This window comes from Myotis nattereri (assembly GCF_964212035.1).
Source record: "Myotis nattereri genome assembly, chromosome: 6".
Lineage (NCBI taxonomy): Eukaryota > Metazoa > Chordata > Mammalia > Chiroptera > Vespertilionidae > Myotis > Myotis nattereri.
In genome coordinates this window covers 34,103,169-34,123,151 of record NC_138081.1, presented here as the reverse complement: position 1 = coordinate 34,123,151, position 19,983 = coordinate 34,103,169, and the positions used below count along the sequence as shown (strand labels likewise).

General features: G+C 41.4%; 1 protein-coding gene across 2 annotated transcripts in view; it reads left to right on the top strand.

Annotated features, from left to right (window-relative positions):
- The window catches only part of COL9A1 (collagen type IX alpha 1 chain), an 87,561-nt gene extending 69,541 nt beyond the window's left edge, over positions 1–18,020 (top strand). For both annotated transcript variants that reach the window (XM_081094482.1, XM_081094483.1), the window contains 3 exons: positions 46–234; positions 8,087–8,164; positions 17,022–18,020. In XM_081094482.1, coding sequence (XP_080950608.1) covers positions 46–234; positions 8,087–8,164; positions 17,022–17,206 — 452 coding nt within the window. In that variant the 3' untranslated portion in view covers positions 17,207–18,020. The remainder of the gene's footprint in view (positions 1–45; positions 235–8,086; positions 8,165–17,021) is intronic.
- Positions 18,021–19,983: the final 1,963 nt, after the last annotated feature.

Below are 19,983 nucleotides of genomic sequence, written 5' to 3'. Positions count from 1 at the left end.
TCATGTCTCTGACTTCTCTGGGCTGTTTTGTTTATTATCTTTTAGAGCATCTTGCTGAGATGGCTGCTAGTCTCAAGCGTCCAGACTCAGGAGCTTCCGGCCTCCCCGGGAGGCCTGGACTCCCTGGTCCCCCGGGGCCCCCTGGAGAGAATGGCTTCCCGGGCCAGATGGGACTTCGTGGCCTCCCAGGCATGAAAGGGCCCCCTGGTGCTCTTGGTTTGAGGGGGCCTAAAGGTAAGCCTTTTTGCCCAGGTGGAACCAAGGAACACACACAGTCCCTTTTCAGGTGTATTCGCATGTCCTACCGGGCTCCAGTATTCTGTGAGCTATGATATGTTATTCTCTTTTGCGATGCTGATGGTGAGGATTAGAAAACTGTTACCTGGTATTCCCTTGACCTTGCTCTACGACAACAGCAGAGTAAACACCAGCATTGAGGTCCCTTGCCTTCCAGCACTGACCTTTTCCAATTATACGCTGCCTCAACGCCATCGTTCAAACTAAACAACAGAACCTAGAACAGGATCACCCAGCTGTTTATTACTTTTCTCAGACTCTAAAATTAGTGTAGAGGTCTCCTAAGATGACAACCAGCCTTAGGATGTTTGCATCGGTTACTGAAACGAACAAACTTGGTTGGCAGGACATAAGAAAAATTACATTATGAGTTGAAGCTGCCTCTCCCTTCTTCTAAAATGTGACCTTGGATGTTTGGTTTTGATGGACTTTTTTCCCCAGCTCTGAAGTACAATCTAACTTCATTCCTCCTTTAACGTGTGAGGGAGCATGAGAGAGTCTGTTTCTTCCCCTTCTACTTAAAGCACGTTAAGCTCTGGTATCCAGTATTTTTTTTTTTTTTTTTTCAGAAAAATAGGGTTGTGTGTTAGGTATTAAATAGGACTTGCAGAAGGACTGGTTGCCTCAAATGGCATTTGCTAGTTGAGGTGAGTATGCCATCTTGGGGTGTGTGTGTGCCCTGGATCATGTACAGAGACGACTAGATAAAATGAGGAGTTTCTATATCAGCGGTTCTCAACCTGTGGGTCGAGACCCCTTTGGTGGTCAAACAGCCCTTTCACAGGGGTCGCCTAAGACCATCCTGCATATCAGGTATTTACATTATGATTCATAACAGTAGCAACATTACAGTGATGAAGTAGCAACGAAAATAAGTTTATGGTTGGGTCACAATATGAGGAACTGTATTTAAAGGGCCAGAAGGTTGAGAACTACTGCTCTATATCATGATGAGTGACTGACAGCTCTCCGGGGAACTTCAGAAAGGTGTGGCATAAAATAAACGAGAGAAAGACTTATTTTTAAAATGGTGGTGCTCCAATTAGGATTAAATATTATGGTGTGAATGGTCAGAGGGCAAGCAAGCTGCCTTTTTGGATCTATAAATGAATTGCTGATGCATTTGGCTAACTATACCCTCAGCTGGAATAATTTCCTTAATTACATTTTTTTTGGAGTGTTCATGTTAATAGATGAGCCCTGACTGGGGCCTCTTGTAAGCCTGGCACCATTTCAGAGTTTTCAGAGGCTAGACAAAACCAGATATAGAGAGAGCTCAGAGTTTATCTTAAAGAGAACTGGAGAAAAAATTTATCTGAGAAAATCGCATCGGCAGTCATTGCTGTCCTGCTTTTAGCTGTTAGTTTAGAAACTCATGCCGTAGGTGCTTTACGGTTAGTTCGCCTTCATTCTGTAAACCATTTTAAGAAGCTCCATTACCTTGGGCGATGGCTGACTTAGTTGGCTCCGTTGTGTCGGCGCGCCTAGAATGTCTTCTTAGCTCTCGGGGGTTCACTCGGGAGCTGTGGTTGTGAAAGAGTGGCCCCAGGAGCATCGCAGCACCAGGGAGAGACCTTGTTAAGAGTGCAGGCTCTCCAGCCCACCAGACCCACTGGTCAGAACTGGAGGTGGGGCCCAGCAGTCTGCGTTCTAACAAGAGGCCGGCTTCCCATGCAGCTAAGTGCACGAGGCCCATTTTCCTGCTTTTCTGAAAAGGGACACCTGCAGGGCCTATAGAAGCCACAGCCCTGTGGTCCTTGGCTAAAAGGAAGTCTCCCTATTTGGGTAGAGCCTAACTTTGAGTTAGTAACAGAACTCTCCTCAAATCCCATCTGATTCCTTTAAAATCGCAAAGTGTAGACTTGCTCCGTTAGGAGAGGCGGCCCAGAGCTGCCCTCCACAGGCCGGGCTGCGTGCTGGGACCACCTGAGGAGCTTTAGGAATGACTCGCGTCTGGGTCCCATTCCCAGAGATTCTGATGTAATTGGTCTGGGCGTTGGAATTTAAAAATACACCGCAGGTGATTTCAATGTGCAACTAGGGCTGAGGACCACAGAAACAAAGATGAAATGTTTGAAAACGGTCCAGAAAGCCCTTTTAAAAAATATTTTTATTGATTTCAGAGAGGAAGGAAGAGAGAGAGAGTTAGAAGCATCAATGATGAGAGAGAGAGAAACATTGATTGGCTGCCTCTTGCACGACCCACACTGGGGACTGAGCTCACAACGTAGGCATTGCCCTGACTGGGAATCAAATGAACCGTGACCTCCTGGTTCATAGGTCGACTCTGAACCACTAAGCCACATTGGCCAGGCTGGAAATCTCTTAACAGCACTGACTTGTGGCTGGGCTGATTTGGCCCTAGGAGGTAAACCTAATTTTGAGGGGGAGAAAGGTACATTTCTATATTTGGAACGTGGGCAATGTCTTCCCACCACTAAGTCCATTTGTCAAGCACAGCTTGATCATATAAGGAATTTCCCCCTAATTTTCCTTCAGGATTCATGACGCAGTCTATAGTCTAGAAGTGATGCAGTCCTTTTCTTTTTTTCTAAAAGACTTTCTCTCCCAGCGCCCTCCATCTCTTTCTTGTCATTGGATTCCTTTAAAGCAGCACCTTTTCATGTTTCATTTCTTAAAACTTGGGGTGTATGCGGAAAAAGTAATCAGATTTTCTTTATCAGTCAATGCTGTCACACACTTGGGAATGTATGATTCTAGGTCACTGGCCTTGACCTCTCTTGTCCCCCCACATTCATTAACAATGGCATGTAATAGAAAGCATAGTGTTTCACCATCCAAAGGTTACAGAGCACCTTTTCCGTGAGAAGAAGCACTTCCCATTTGAGACATCAATGTTCAGCCAATTAGAGAAGAGAGATGCATTTCATATTCCGCTGTTGCCTTTCCCCATCCCTCATAAAGGTATGGAGCCTTGCTCTGCCATGTTGTCACTTTGAGATGGTTTTCCTAGAGAAATTTTCATGTAAGTAAGAAGTAAGTTTTACTAAAGCTCTTAGTAGTTCAGGCTATGTCTTAAGTAAATCACTATTTTCCTCCTAAAAATTACTCTGAAAAACACAGTAGCACACTTTCAATAGGAGCCAGTAGAAAAGGCCTCAAGTGATTCTCAGAGCTTAAGTCTTTTATACATATGTTATGTTTTTGTTTTTTATCAACATGTTTCATATAATATTATGCAAAAATCTTAGGGCCAAAGCCCATGCAAGGTGCACATTTTATGTGTGTACTCAAGCAGGAGCAAGAGAGACATCTAACGGCCTATGTTCACTTTCCTTAGTATTAAGTCAGTCTTTGGTGACATAAATACCATTTTTGAATGTTCACAGTGTGGATTCATTTTAAGTTCTTATGAGTAAAGCTGCATATTTTTCCAGATATTTCAGTGTGAGTCAGACAGGCATGTCAGTATGTGAGTGAAGGTTTGAGAAAGTACAGTCATACTGTGACCAACACTTTTTAAAATATTAAGCTGTCCCATGACGATGGGCCTTCAATAATAACTTTCAAACAAATTAAATAAAGAGCAACGATGGAATGATGAAAATTTATTTAGTTTTAGCCACTCTGTTCATAATAAGCTGTTTTTCTCTTCAAACTGTGTTCTTTGCTTCATACCTTATGTAAAGCTGATTTTATAAGCTTTTTATATGTATTTTATGACACAATAGGCTAACAAAGGTGGACCGTTAGTTCTTTAAGCTGCTCTTTGAACATCTCAGAAGAAGGCGGGCTCAGGCCTTGAAGAAGTAGATTAACCCTGGTGACAAACAGAACCAGGCTGTGGAACAGCAGTCTGCAGCATGGCTGTCTTGGAGCCCATCTGAAATTTGTTTCCTTATGACCAGTACCAGAATACAGCATCACAACTAAGACAGCAGTCTTCCTCCTTGCAAGCAACATTTTCAAGTTGTCATGGCTTCATGCTGAATGTGTTTAGCTTTCACTATCTGTGTGAAAGTTGCATTTTAATTTATAATTTCATCTCATGTATGAAAAAATACGGCACCTTTAAAGATTCTCTTCTCATTGCCAGTCTCCAGAAATGCAGTGATATGACATTTAAATTGCTAAGTTAACAAGAGTGCTTCAGCTGTTAGTTTTAAAAATGCCAATTGTCATATTTTCCTAATACAGGAAGACTAGATTAATGATGAGTGTGAAAAAAGTAGCTTATGTGAATATGAGTCCGTCCTGAGCTCTGTTCCTTACACAGTATTTACATAAATTTAAATTGCTTTGAAAATGTAGTTGTTTCAGCATAAAAATATCCACACAAGGACATTCACAGTTAAAATCAAAGTATGATAACTAAACATTCCTTCATAATGAGAGATGGTTGACTATTTACTAATATATCAATGGTTGTACATATATGCTTCCCATTTTTGTTTTATACATGCCTTTGTTTTTAAGTCATTACAGAGACTCAGTATTAAATGAGGTTGGGCTGATACAGATGTTTGGGGAAAATGATTTTGTATAGAATTCATTACAAAATACCATTGCATTTTCTAGTAGAAAATAATATAATACAATACTAATGAGAGAGTAGGATAATGCCTGCTTGTACTGGGAGCACTAGAAGTCATTCAGGACCAGTTGAGTAAGGCATCGGAACACTTTGTTAATGAGGCCGAGTTTCTGGGTTTAGTCTCTGCAGGCACCAGGATATTAAAGCAGCTTTGTTCTGTGACTGCCGATTCCCTGAATGTAATCAACTGTCATACAAATACACATGGTTGGTACCAATCCAAACCCCATTCTCTGTAAATAATGAGTCCATAGTAAAATGTAGGCACTTTTGATAGCACACTTTAACATTTGGAAATTCATTAATTTATTTTTTGGTAATACTAAACTTACATTATTTAAGAAATTTAAAATATATAGAAAATATTTAGCAGAGAGTTTTTTCTATCACTCATGTCTCCCATTTGCTGAGGTTTCTTTATTCTTCCCTTGAAGTCATCACTATTGTTAATTTCTTCTACATCCTTACTAACTATGATATGCAAGGATATATGAATATAGTGTATTTGCCCTAGATTCTTTAAAAAACAAGCCATATGGTCTTGTAGTAAGTGATCTGGACCGTGTGTTTTTCATTTAACAACGTCTTGAAGATCATTTCAAAGAGCTTCCTGATTCTTCTTCACAGCTGCGTAGTATTCCATTCTGTGGAATTACCAAAATGTATATCACTCTTTCATGGACATTCAGAGTGTTTTCAGTCTTCTGCTATTATAGTAAGGCTTCAGTGAGCACCACTGCCTATGTTTCCTTTTTGTACAAATATCAACATAGGCTCTATATCTCTAGAGTAAATTCCTAGAAGTGGACTTGCTGGGTAAAATGGTAGTTCTATTTATAATTTTGATAGATATTGTTAAGTTACCCTCCAAGAGACTGTACCAATTCACACTCTTATCAGCAATGCATGATAGAGTATTTTTCAACAGCTAGCATATATTTAATTAAACTTTGGAATTTTTGCTGATCATGTAGGTTAAAATAGCATCCTTATTTATCCTAAGTTTACATTAATTCTGTTATGAGAGTGAAGTCAGGGAATGTTTTTATATAGGTAAGAGCCTTTTATTTCATTTTACAGACTTTTTTTTTTTTTTATTGCTTAAAGTATTACAAAGGGTATTACATATGTGTCCATTTTATCACCCCGCCCTAGACAGTCCCCTAGCCTCCCCTATCCCCCAGTGTCTTATGTCCACTGGTTATGCTTATATGCATGCATACGAGTCCTTTAGTTGATCTCTTACCCCCCTACCTCCTGCCCCCCAACCCTCCCCGGCCTTCCTGCTGCAGTTTGACAATCTGTTTGAGGCAGCTCTGCCTCTGTATCTATTATTGTTCAAAAGTTTATAATGGTCTCTATTATCCATGAATGAGTGAGATCATGTGGTATGTTTCCTTCATTGACTGGCTTATTTCACTTAGCATAATGCTCTCCAGTTCCATCCATGACGTTGCAAATGGTAAGAGTTCCTTCCTTTTTAGAGCAGCATAGTATTCCATCATGTAGATGTACCACAGTTTTCTAATCCATTCATCTACTGATGGACACTTAGGCTGTTTCCAGATCTTAGCTATGGTGAATTGTGCTGCTATGAACATAGGGGTGCATATATCCTTTCTGATTGGTGTTTCTGGTTTCTTGGGATATATTCCTAGGAGTGGGATCACAGGGTCAAATGGGAGTTCCATTTTCAGTTTTTTAAGGAAAATCCATACTGTCTTCCATAGTGGCTGCACCAGTCTGCATTCCCACCAGCAGTGCACAAGTGATCCTTTTTCTCCACATCCTCTCCAGCACTTGTCGTTTGTTGATTTGTTGATGATAGCCAGTCTCATTTTACAGACTTTTTTTACTCGTGTATTTTGTTTATTATTTATTGTGTTGTTGGCCTTTTTGTATTGATTTTAGGAACTCCTCATGTTAGAGTTAGAACTCTTCATATCATACAAGAAAGGCCAACTCGAATCTGAGGTGGTAAAATAATTCTCCCTTGTTTTCTTTTGGTTCTTAAATTGCATTTAAAATATTTGACACATTAGCCATTTATTCCGGCTTGTGGTGTGAGAAATAGATCCAACATGTTTTATTTCAAGTAGGCTACTCACTTTTGCAAGACTACTTATCAAATTATTCAACTTTTTCCCACTCTGAGATGACACCTTTAAAACAACCAAATTCCTATGTGTATTTGGGCCTGTTTTTAGATTTTCTATTCTGTTTCACTGGTCTGTCTACTCATGTACCAGTCCCACAATATTTAACAGTTTAATATTTGGTAGGATTAATTCCCTTCAAGTTGCTTTTCTTTTGGGAATTCTTATGGCTATTCTGTTTTATGTGTTTTTTCTATACAAACTTCAGAATCACCTCTCTGGTTTAAAAAATCTGTATTTTTATTGGGCTCATGATGAAAATTCAGCGTAGGGTGAACTGACGACTGTTATGATGATGTCATTCCAGATGAGAACATTCCTCAGTCTTTTCACATCCTTTAGAAATATCAAGTGTTTTCATGTTGTATTTGCATATTTCTGATTAAACTTATTCCTAGTATTTACTACTTTAATTGCTATTACAGATGGTATCATTTTTCACTACCAATTACTGATTTTTTATATATGAAAATTATTGATTTATATATTCACTTTGTATCATGCCATTTTACTGAATTATCTTATTATTTGTAGTATATCTGGAGTTGATTTTCTAGGGTTTTATATATATATATATATATATATATATATATATATATATACACACACACACACACACACACACACACACAGCACCTGGAAACAGATAGTCTTAACTTGGCAAACCAAATGATAAGTTAATAGTGATACAGGAGGAATCTTTATAATGTTCTGATTGTAGTGGGGCTGCTTACCATGTTTCCCACTAAGCATCAGGCTAGCTTTTGGGTTGAGAGAAGAGAGTAGGTTTTTTTCATGTTAAGGAGGTAGACATTGATTATTATTTTATTGACTGTTGCATCAGGAATATGTGTTCAGTTTTTTCAAATGTCTTTTCAGCATCTATGACTATGGTTATTTGATTTCCCCCCTTAGATCCATTATTATAATTAACTTGATTTTTGCCTTGCTACAATCTAGTTGTGGCAATTTTATGACCTTTTGGTTTTAGAATTTGGGCTTTGATTAAAGTTTAAAATTACAGAGCTTTATTTTTTATAGATATATAGAAATATAACATTTCTCTAACACTGTGCAGGTGACCTGGGAGAAAAGGGAGAACGTGGCCCTCCAGGAAGAGGTCCCAAGGGTTTGCCCGGAGCTACAGGCCTACCAGGTAAGTGTGATGTATGGCAGGATGAGGTCGAGAAGTTGGTAGCAAATGGGATAATATTTTAAAGAATTGTTCTTTAATTAAGCATATCATGTGATACTTGAGAATGGCTGGCATCAATTTTTTCCAGACCAACTTTAATGAAGAGTTAAATGATCTCTAAAGCACATTTGTATTCTTTGTGAGGAAATACATGTCAGAACTTGAATTATTAACTTTTTAATGGATATTTTAAAAATTGTTGGTCCAGCCACATGCACTTAGTATGAAATTCTGAAGGAATGGGGTCCTCTCCATTTCAATCCCAGTGGATAGTTTCCTGTTTTGTTTTTTTTCAATTTTAACTAAAAAGTCAGAGCAACAGGAAAATTCATCCAAGTCTTCAAACGATTGCACAGAGAATAACTAAAATTTTATTTTAAAAGCTCCTATTTCAAACATCCTGACCTTCTAGCAACTCATATCCCCAAAATAAATATATAAACCTGAATATCCCTACTCATAGCCACAAAGAGCCACACACCAGCCACATATCACTGCTGTGTCAACTGAGGCCACAGAGCAGCCTGTGTGCGAGCCTGGATTCTCTCACTGGGCGTCTGCTCTCTCCTTACACACTGGTGACTCTGTCCCCCAGAGTTCAGGCTGCAGCACACTCGTCCACTGGGAAATGACTTACAGGCCCAGCCACAAAAGCCTCATAGCAGGATCGAAAACCAGCCAGTTTAAGAGCAAGAGTGAGGTGCTGTTGTACAACACACTCTCTTATCGCTGCTCAGTAAGGCTCACCAGCCCTGGAGCGGAGGGGAGGTGAGGTCAGAGGAGCTGTGCAGATAAAAGGGTGGCTCATATTTCCACAGTAGATTTGCAAAACTTGTTTAAAGGAAATTTAGAAAAAGAAATAATCATGTTCTAATTCTGCCACAGGCTTATGTATTCAATCATGGCTATAATTGCGGCCCCAAACACCATTGCTTTCTAATTATACATTTCATTGCTCCTGGGGATTGCTTTCTCATTAAAACACCTTTAAAAAATATGAATACATTTGGAGATAGCTCCAACACCGCTTCTCTAAAACTGTGGGTCCGTCAAGATATTTTCATAAATTGTTTTTGTGTGTGTGTGTGATTGGAAAAGGAAAGAATCTGCTTGGAGCTAAATGGGACCAAGAGAAGAGTATTTTAGATGAGCCTGGATTCATTGATAGGTGTTTAGAAGAGAGAAAAAAGAAATAGAATTTACTGAGTGCTTTTCTCCTTTATCAATGGCAGCAATAGGAGGCTTTAAAGCTGATAAAATACCATCATTACAAAGTACTTAATTATCTATATACATAGGATAACCTTACAATTTCTCCTCCCATTTTGTTGACAAATCACTTAACAGTTCTTGGAACAGCCACTTGCACTATTGGCAAGATTCTCCTCTAACAAAAATATATTATGGTTTCTGGTGACTCTTTCAAAAAGTCTGTTGATAAACAAAATTTTAAGCTTAAAAATGGGAAGACTGAGGAAGACTAGCTCTGTATAGGCAGTATATTAGGCTGCCACCTGGGGCGCATGATCCCCCACATGCAGTAGCCCACTGGGGTGGGGGGTGAGGGGGTGTCCCTGAGTCTGACTGGAAGGGGTTTACAAGTGTTCCCTCCCGTTGTTCTGCCAAAATAGGACTTGGCTGAATTGCTTTTTAGTACATGAGACATCCACGTATGGGCACAATGGTAAGGTAGGACAAGCTCACCATTGGCCGCTGTACCTGGCTGTCATCTTTTCTCCCTTACGAGAAACAAGTAAATTTGTTGAAGCTGGTCTTGGATCTCACACTTAAATTTGATTTGTTAAAAAATGTTATGAGCTCCCTTTTTCAGGACTCCTGAGACCCACCCTTCTCCTTTCTGCCTTTGCCAGTCCTTCCCCTGCCTTCCTGGTACCACTGAAATTCCGGTCTTTCATTTTCTGAGCTTCTCTTATATTTTCATTGAGAGGATATTTGACATTGTTTTTTAAAAACTAAGGCTAACTTTCAAAAGCACACAGGCACCAGGGGCCTTTGTTACCGCACTCTTTGAGGCGCAGGCCCTGGGCTTAGGGTTTTAGGTCATTCTCGGGTCTGCACATAATTGCACAGCTGACAGTTTCCCAAATCCATCAAGTTCCTGAACGAGAGCATTTTGGGGTATCCCTACTCTAAAGCTAGTTCCTTTTTTCTTTTTTCTTTATTGATTAAGGTATCACACATGTGTCCTTACCCTCCCTTTACCACTACCCCCCTCATGCCCTCACCCCCCTGGTGTCTATGTCCATTGGTTAGGCTTATATGCATGCATACAAGTCCTTTGGTTGATATCTCCCCTTTACCCTCACCCTCCCCTACCTTCCGTCTGCGGTTTGACAATCTGATCAATGCTTCTCTGTCTGGATCTGTTTTTGTTCATCAGTTTATGTTGTTCATTTTGTTCCACAAATGAGTGAGATCATGTGATATTTATCTTTCTCTGACTGACTCAATTTGCTTATCGTAATGCTCTCCAGGTCCATCCATGCTGTTGCAAATGGTAGGAGTTCCTTCCTTGATACAGCAGCATGGTATTCCATTGTGTAGATGTACCACAGGTTTTTAATCCACTCGTCTGCTGATGGGCACTTAGGCTAGTTCCCTGAAAGTGGGCTGTTGGGAATGTGGGCCCCATGGTTCAGACATGCTAGATTCAAGAACTGACTCGGTCACTCACTGGCTTTATGACACTGGGCAAGTTACTTAATTGCTCTGTGGCCCCATTTCTCCATTTATAAGATAGTGATAATAATATATTTGAGAAATCCCTCCATATAAAGGGATTAGGAATGTTTCTGGCCATCATAGGTGCTCAGGAAATGTTGGTTATTGTTATTCTCATGACATAACAAATCCACTTCTGTTTTCTGAGATGAAAGAGAGCTGGGCACAGCTGGGCCCAACTAGGCCCCTGCAGCCTTTTGCTCCTGCTCTCAATGGGCAGCAATCAGCTATCTCTTCCATCATGGATTTTATTTCTTCTCTCAGCCAGCACCGCCCTTACACCTCAGCCTAGCCCCCACAAAACCCTCTTCAACTCCATGTCACAAATGCAAAGCACTGGCTGGCAGTAAATTACTTCACTGATGAATTGTCCACTGAGAGGCTGGGCCATTTTAAATTTCCCTGGTGGAGCTTGGAATGTGATTAGAAATGTGATTTCTGGTCTCTCACAAAGATAATGGTAATAGGACTTTAGGGCCCTGGGGAACCTTCACATTACTCTATGCAGGAGCTCTCTGGAACCTTCTAGGTAAATACACATCTTACCTAAAAGAAAGAACCTGCAGAACCAGGTATTCTACAACCTTCTCTGTTGTCCCTTCTGTTAAATTTGGAACACAAATCCTCCTAAATGGAATAAAGGTCATTTTGGTCATTCTTCTTTCTGCTAATCTATCAGATATATTTGAAAAAAAATGCAGCCAAGGCCTTTGTTACCTATCAGTTATCAGAATTCCTTTATTCTCTATGCACAGTCTTAGCTCCGACTCCCCTTCATATCTGTCATTTTGTTCAGGGTTAAGAATTACACAGCCCTTTGGGCTGTAATGCTACATCACCTAATATGGACCATAGGTGATTATTACAACATCACATCGACTCTCATTTTGGCTGCAGCGCTCTCCTGTTCAAGAGTACACAGATATCATGTAGTTTGTTTCTTCTCACAGTCAGTAGTTGGGGCAGATTTGTAAGAAGTCCGGGCTCTGGGACCAGGCTGCCAGGTGTATGCACTGCTCTCTTACTTATTTTCAGCTCCTCTACCTCTCAGTGCTTCAGTCTCTCCCCTGCATGATGGCAATAATAACCACACCTACCCTATGGAGTTATTTAGGGGGACCTATGTATGTGTTACCGCATGTAAAACACTGAGCGTAGTGCCTGGCATATGGCACACATTCTGCGAATTTAGCTGTTATTATGACTATTTCTCTTTTTATTTTTGAGGAAATAGGGACTTTCGAAGGCCACATCTCCTGACAAAGTCCTCTCGGTAATAGATGATAGAGGCAGATCTTTATGCTTCTGCATTCAGGTGCACTTAGTAGGCAAAATGATGGGCTGGCTGTTTAGTAATAAGATGAGTTTGTTCCCGCCACCCCAGCCACCTGGCTTCGGCATGTCCCCTAACCACTTAGTGCCTTGCTTCCCTTTCTGCCTCGTTCGCATGGCTGTGTGGATCACATTAGAGACCCCTGGGACTCTAGAGCCCCCTCAATCCCTGGCCCCACCTCCAGTTTCTCACCAGAGGCCTTTAGAGGCATTACTTGATTGGGTCATCTCATTAAGTGGAACTTCCTATGCCTTCTGACATCAAACTTTGCAGTGAGTTCCTTGGCACTCTGAGGAGTTCAAAAACTATTTAATAAGGGGTCCTGGCCTCCTTCATGTGCATTCAAACTCATGAGGGAAAGGAGTTGAATGAGGACTCATAGGTATGTGGCCACCAGGCCTGTGACTTGTGAGCTGAGACTCTTTTCCCTTCTTGGATGGGGAGGGTAGAGCTGGCTATACCCTGGATGAATGGGTATTCAGGATTCTCCCAACATCTGCACATAGATGAGCTCTGCTGGTGACTATTGAGTGGGGAAAACAAAAAGCAAACCAAGGACATACTTAGTTTAGCAGTACATTTAGCAGTAGTCATTGATCTGATTTCCATTGCTGCAGTGATATTATTTGGTTGTGGGGATCTTACGCAAACAAACCACTATATACCTCCTTCTTAAACATATGTGCATAAAAAAAAGTATGCTTAGCATAAGGTGAGAAATAGAAGAAAGCCCCTGGCACATAAAACATTTTACATAAGCAGTGGATTAATATCGAACACCCTACTTAATACTTTAAATTATTTTCAGGTTTGTGTGTTTTTCCCCTTTTAAAGTCTGCATAAACAGTCCTTTCATTCTGTAGCTTGCATTAGAGTCTTCAGAATGTCCTGGCGTGGCTTGGCCTCCATCAATGTGACATGACTGCCCTCTAGTGTTTGCACAGAGAATGACAGACATTCAGTTTTAAAAACCATGAATGTTTGGCAACAGCATTTTCATAGGTCCTTGAAATTTCAGAACACTGTGTAGTCATCAGGCAGTTGGAGCTAACACATATCAGGCAGGCAGAGCAGAATGGCAACACTTTAGATCTGTGCTGTCTCTTCTTAAGACTTGAAAAGTAGTTTATACATATTTGTTCATGCAGCTCCTGGACTTTTTGAATGACTTGGACTGTGACATTGTTTTATTCCCAAATAAGCTCTTACTCAATAATTTTAGAGCACCTTTGAGAGCGAATGCCCAGTATCAGGGCTCACCAGAAACTGGCAGTCTGTTATGTGAAGGCTGGTTTATTTTTCCTCTGACCATTTCTACAGGGTAAAACCTCAGAAAAATAGCGTTAGTTTCTTATGATAGATGGAGCTCTAGAAAAATTAATACCATCTTTTGGCTATTGTGCCACTTTCTACTTTGTGGGCAATTCAGGCCCAATGAATTAAACAAAATACACTACAGTACACTACACACACACACACACACACACACACACACACACACACTCTCAGCAGAGTTAGCAAATCAGTAGGTATGGAAATACAGTTAGGTAAGGCTAGTAGGCCCTTGTTTCTAACTCCAACACTTTCTAGCTATATAATTATGGACAATTGTTTAATCTTCCTAACTCTCAGGTTGCACATGAGGAAAATGGATCAATAATGAGCCCAGTGCATGGGCAGGGTAAAGGGAAAGCACTTTGTGATGGTGATGATTGATGACGATGATGATAACATCACCCAAAGCTCTGCAGGGTGAATTGCTGTTTTTGCCAGAGGGAGAATTGGGCTGGATGAGCTTTTTATAAACTAAATCAAGGCTAGACAGGATGGCTTTGTCAACTCCTTCCTCAAAGGACAAGCAGGAATCTGAAATGAACTCAGTGAGTGGAAAGGAAAAGCCTCTCCTAGAACGTGTTGAAATGGGGAGCTAAGCATGAAAATCCATAATGCACTCCTTCTGCTTTTTAATAGTTTGAGTATTAGAGAGTTACTTTCCTTAAATTGAAGGTTTTAGGCAGGAGGCTGGCTCTGCCAATGTTAAATAAAATTTTGAATTAGTTGCTAACATTTTCAGAGCTATTTATTTAAAAACCCAGCTTCCTACCTTCTCTTGAAAATCATCAGAGGTCCTGGCAGTGCTGCTCCATGCTCCCTCCTGGCAGCTGAGCGCCGGAGCAGAGCCGCTGCCGACATCCGCTCTCCAGGTTCCCACAGGCCTCAGGCTCCCCTCAGTCCTCCCTGCTGCCTCCCAAAGCTGATCTGGAGTATCGTTATCCACTCCAGTGTTCGTCACTCGTGCCATCAGTTTTCTTCCAGAAAAGACAGTGAGGACTTTCTTAATCCAGGGCTCTTTCTTTATGACACTGGGAGTGAGCAAACTCCTTTTGTAGAGAGCATGTGCTTTGGCTTTAGGGCCATGTGTTTTCTGTTGAAGCTCCTCAGCTCTACCCTTGTCTTGCGAAAGCAGCCATAAGCAAGATATCAATGAATGGCCTTGGCTGTGCTCTAATTAGGCCACTTACAAAAATAGGACTTGGCTCATGGGCTGCCATTTGCCCAGCATGACCTACATGCCGGCCTTGTCCCTGTGGACATTTGGTTTGCAACCTTTCCCTTGGGCATTTTCTGCTCCTAATCATGATTGATTTTAGCCTAGACCTGGTATTGCTACTAATAAGGTGCATGAAAATCTCCTTTTATATGCACTGTTGTCTGGCCTATATCTTAAACCTTAAAATATCACCTTTAAGTGGCCCCAGTGTGAGGAGATGTGAACAGGCTCTGCTAAAGGCACGGTTGGGCTGGAGTCTCATTCATAGGGGCTCTGGAACTGTCTCAGGGGCCTCATCTTTGGAGGAAAACACAATCACTGGCTTCATCACAACTTAATGTAGTCAAATGAAAGCTTATGGGATAAACGAGGGGAAATTATACCGCTGCTTACCTACAGCCTTGAGATGGACATTGTCAAAGATAATTATTCTCTTGAAACTTACTAATGTTTTGTCCCATAACATTGCTTTATGTGGATCTACTTTGTAAGCTTCTTGGGGAGAGTGAGATGTTAAATGTAAAGTAGGATTTCTAACCTACTTGCCTTCTTAAAGTATATGCGTTTATGTAATAAGAGCATGTAATAAGACCAAGGAGACACATATAATAGCACCACTAAAATAGAAAAGGAAAACGAAACACCATTGAGAAGGAAGCAAATGTGTAATTGAACATGAAGATTTGGCTTTCACCTTTTGGCCGAATGGACAAATTAAGATGGCTGAGGTAGAAGGAGGGTGTCTGTAGAACTAGATAATCATCACAGATACAAGTTGTTTAACACTGATTTCTTACTGCCACCTTTGCAATAAGAGCACGAAAGCACTGCTGGTGTGATGCGGCAAACATCCGGCAGAAATCTCTCTTTAACTTCCAACACACAAAGTGAAGATATGCCCTCAGGAAGTGAGACTTGGGTGAAGTGCCCTTGGGGTTGGCCCCTGAGAAGACTGTCAGGGAGCTCTGTAGGGTGCATTGCACAGTTCTCTGAAGATATTAATCAATAATATCCTCATAATTATAGTAATAGGCCCCACTTATCAGATGCTTTCAGGCATAGAATTTAATTATAAGGAAGGCATCATCCCATGAGAAAGTGAGAAATTAGTGACTTGCTAATGACACCCTGTCTGTAAATAGCAGAGCTAGACTTAGAGCCATGTGTCTGTCTGCAGAGCCTGTTCTCCTCACCACTGTGCAATTCTTATCCTTGTCTGCATACTGACCACCTATTAGAAGTAAGGGTGCCACTACTGGAGTGCTGTGCCAAAGAAATGTGCTGGGAGCCCCCAGTGCCAGTTGCACCTGTGTGTAATTTTAAATCTTTGAAATAACTCAGATGGAAAAAGCATGTGGGTTATAAAACTGAAAGCAACAAATGAACAAATAAGACAAACAAATAAAAACTCATAGGCATGGACAACATTATGGTGGTTACCAGAGGGAAGGGTGGTGTGTGTGTGTGTGTGTGTGTGTGTGTGTGTGTGTGTAGGGGGGGGGTAGTAAAGGGTAAAAGGGGTCAAATATATGGCGACAGAAGGAGATCTGACTTGGGTGGTAAACAAACAATGCAACATACAGATGATGCATTACAGAATTATACATTTGAAGCCTGTTTAATTTTATTAACCAATGTCATCTCAATAAATTTAATAAAATAAACAATAAATAGTTTTGGGATTATGAAAAACAAACTTTAAGTAGCCACATTAAAAAAGTCTAAAGAATCAGGTGTAATTAATTTTAATAATATAGTTTCTTTAACCCGTGGTGTTCAAAATATCATACCATGTAATAAATACAAACATTATTCAAAAAATATTTTACATTTTTTTCAGCCTAAGTGAGCTTATAGTTCATTTTGTTTTGACTTAGCCTCATTTCAGTGCTCAATAGACATATGTGGCTAGAGGCTACCAACTCAGACAGCACAGCTCTACAAATGGAAATGTGGGTTCGAGTTGCTGAGATCTTACACTTTTAATTTCTAAGAAACCTAAGTCCAGAGAGGAATTTTATCATTGTCATCATCATCATCATCATCATCATCATCATCATCATCATCATCACCCATCATTTCCCAAAGCTCCTATGTACACATGCCAGGTTGCAGGGTCTGGTGCCTATGGCCAGTTTGCAGCCTTGAGTGTTCTCATGTTCACATTGCAAATTGTTTTGTGTGTGTTTCAGGTGATCCAGGTCCTGCCAGCTTTGGGAGGAATGGCCGGGATGGTGAGCGAGGCCCTCCAGGGGTGGCAGGCATCCCTGGTGTGCCCGGTCCCCCAGGACCTGCTGGCCCTCCCGGTTTCTGCGAGCCAGCCTCCTGCACCATGCAGGCTGGTCAGCGAGCCTTTAGCAAAGGGCCAGTCCAGTGAGAGGCTTAGTGCTGCATGGCTGTCTGCATAAACCACCCCTGGCAAAGGAGCTGGGAGGACAAACACCACCTGAAGCTGGGGCAAGGGACGGCAGTGTATTAACTTCAACATTATTGCAGAAGTCCTACTTGACAATCAGATTTAGATCGATGGTGCTATTCAATAAATCCTCTTTCTTTCCCTTGGAGGAGAGACAGCAGAGTCATTGGTTAAAAACAAACAAGCAAAACCTCCCTTTGAATACATTTATAATCCTGTTCCCAGGATCTTGAACCTTAGTGTGCTATACATATGTGACATATTGTGGGCCACAGTGCCAATAAACAGAAACAACTGTTTGGTTTACCTCAGTTGCAGTAGTTATTTTCATTTGTAATGAGATGTTCGCAGATTACTGTGCAGCCATATAGAGGATCTGCAGACTAGTTATGAAGAAACCCCTCTGCAGTCAATAGAATGGGTGCCTAAAATGCCCATCAGTGTGCTCTCTGGGGTGACAAGGAAGCGCTGTGCTATGAGGAATGATTTCTCCACGGCACGTGTTGGTTTCCATGGTCAGCCTGAATTTTTGTGGAATTGTACTGTATCCCAAACCTGTTAACATTTTGAGCTCTTTTATGTGAAAGTAAAGAAGGACTTTCAATATCCTGTCGTGCGCAAGACTTATTGATGAGATTATTTATTTTTAAGGTGTGAGGCAACATCTCTGGTTGTACCCAAGAAGAAATAAAAATGGTTTCTTAATCTCTTGCATGTTTTCTTGTAAATAATCATGTTCAATAAAAAGGAGTCACTGAACTTATTTAGGTGCATTAAAAATGTAAATTACTGCTATTTCTCTAAGTTTATGTTAGTGCTTTTTTTGCACAGAAAAATTAAAAAGCCCTTACTGTTCCCTTGAAGGTGCTACCCAGTGACAGAAATCCATTGTATATGGGTGTGTGGTGTAGGGCGGGCAGCTTCATAGAGCTTTTGGAAATTCTAATGAAAGCTATGGACCCAAACCCAGGAAAAATGCACAAATGCTTATGCACAAACATGTCTGCAGACTATTTCAGAGACTTGATCGACCCCTTAAGTCTAGCCTTGCATAGTCCCTTGCCTTCATTGCAATGGCTTGTTAGCTCCCGCCTAATCAGAACGTCACTGTTGCAAAATGACTACTTCACAATTTTTCTTATACATTTTATAAAGGCAGCTCCGCTAAAGCACTGGATTCTTATCAATAAGCTAGGTATTTCCTGACCAACTCAAGCACTTGATTATCATTTACGTAATCACATTGGTTTGCTATTTTATCAACATCTACATAAATGATCGATGAGACTTAATGCATTCATTCTGTGTCACAGTGCATACGAATGACTTGTCCATGGGCCCAGCACAGTGCACAAAATAGTCAATGCCTTCAGTTAGTTTATGGGACTCAATTCTCTCAAGTCAAGGGGAATGGGCCCTAATAGGATTTTTTTCTTTTGTGTACGCTCTATACATTTAAAAATGTTAGCCCTATTTATTTGGCCAAATCAATCATTGTGTAACCTGCCTTTGGGATTCTTTCACACTGCTTACAGCATCTATTCTGCACCTCCAGCACAGACTGTGCGTAAGAAGAGAGACTTCAACTTGGCTCCATAGATCATGCTCTTTACACCCACTGAGAAGGCCATCATTCCTTCCTGTGGAGTAGATATGTTTTGGAAATAGAGATACCTGTTCGAGCTACTTGAAATGATCTTTATATAAGTGGCAAACCTTTTCAGGGTCTGTGACATATAATCAAATAAATGCAAAGAAATTGCCTTGTCTTTTCACCAAGTGGTTTTATTTTAACTGGAGTGACATAATTAAATACAATAAAAGAAAAATTAGAATCCCAAATAAATATGTTTCTCAGTTCGGTAATATAATCTTCATAAGAAGATATAGGGAAAACTAAGATGGCGGCATAGATAAACACCGGGAAATAGTCGCCTCCCACAGCAATTGAAAATTATCCCAAAGGACGGAGCAAACATCGTCCAGAACAACAGGAAGGCTGGCTGAGTGTAATTTCTACAACTAGAAGACAAGAAAAGCACGCTGAGAGCCAGAGGAGCTGCGGAGGCTGAGTGCAGAGGTACGGCGGCGGCTCGGCGCGGAAAGGGGGTGGCACCTGAGGACGCGGCTGTCTTTTTGAATCACAAGCTCCCGACTGCTCTGATCTCCGGTTCTGGGAAGTCTCTGGGGACCCAGGACTCATACGGGAGAGGCTGCTCTCTCAGGCGGCAGCGGGCGAACTTGAGGGCGGATTTCCCTCAGAGGTGCTTGCAGCCATTACCGGGACACTGAGACTGAGACGCGCGACTCCGGGCGCGGAGAATCAGCCATTGCTTCTTTCTCCGGCCTTTTGACTCCCTGAGACCCCGCCCCACCCAGGCTGCAGCAGAGGCTTTTGCATGTGAATGCCCCGGCCCTTTGCAACCTGATAATTACCTAACTGCAGCCGGGCCAGCCAGACCCGGAACTTCCAAGAGAAGGCCCAAGGCCCCGCAGCGGCTTGCATTGCTTCACAGCTGAGCCTCTTCGTGGCCCGGCTGTGAAGCCTCAGGCAGGGGCTGAATTAGCACCTCCTTAGATCCAGGAGCCACTGTACCCAGTGGTCAGAGGGGGACCATTCTCCCACTTCAGACACAGCTGCTTCCCACAGCCAATTGGCCTGGAGGTCAATTCCTCCCAGTGATCCTACATCAACCAAGGCACCAAGAGTGCACCAAGAGTGTCCACCCCAGGTAACT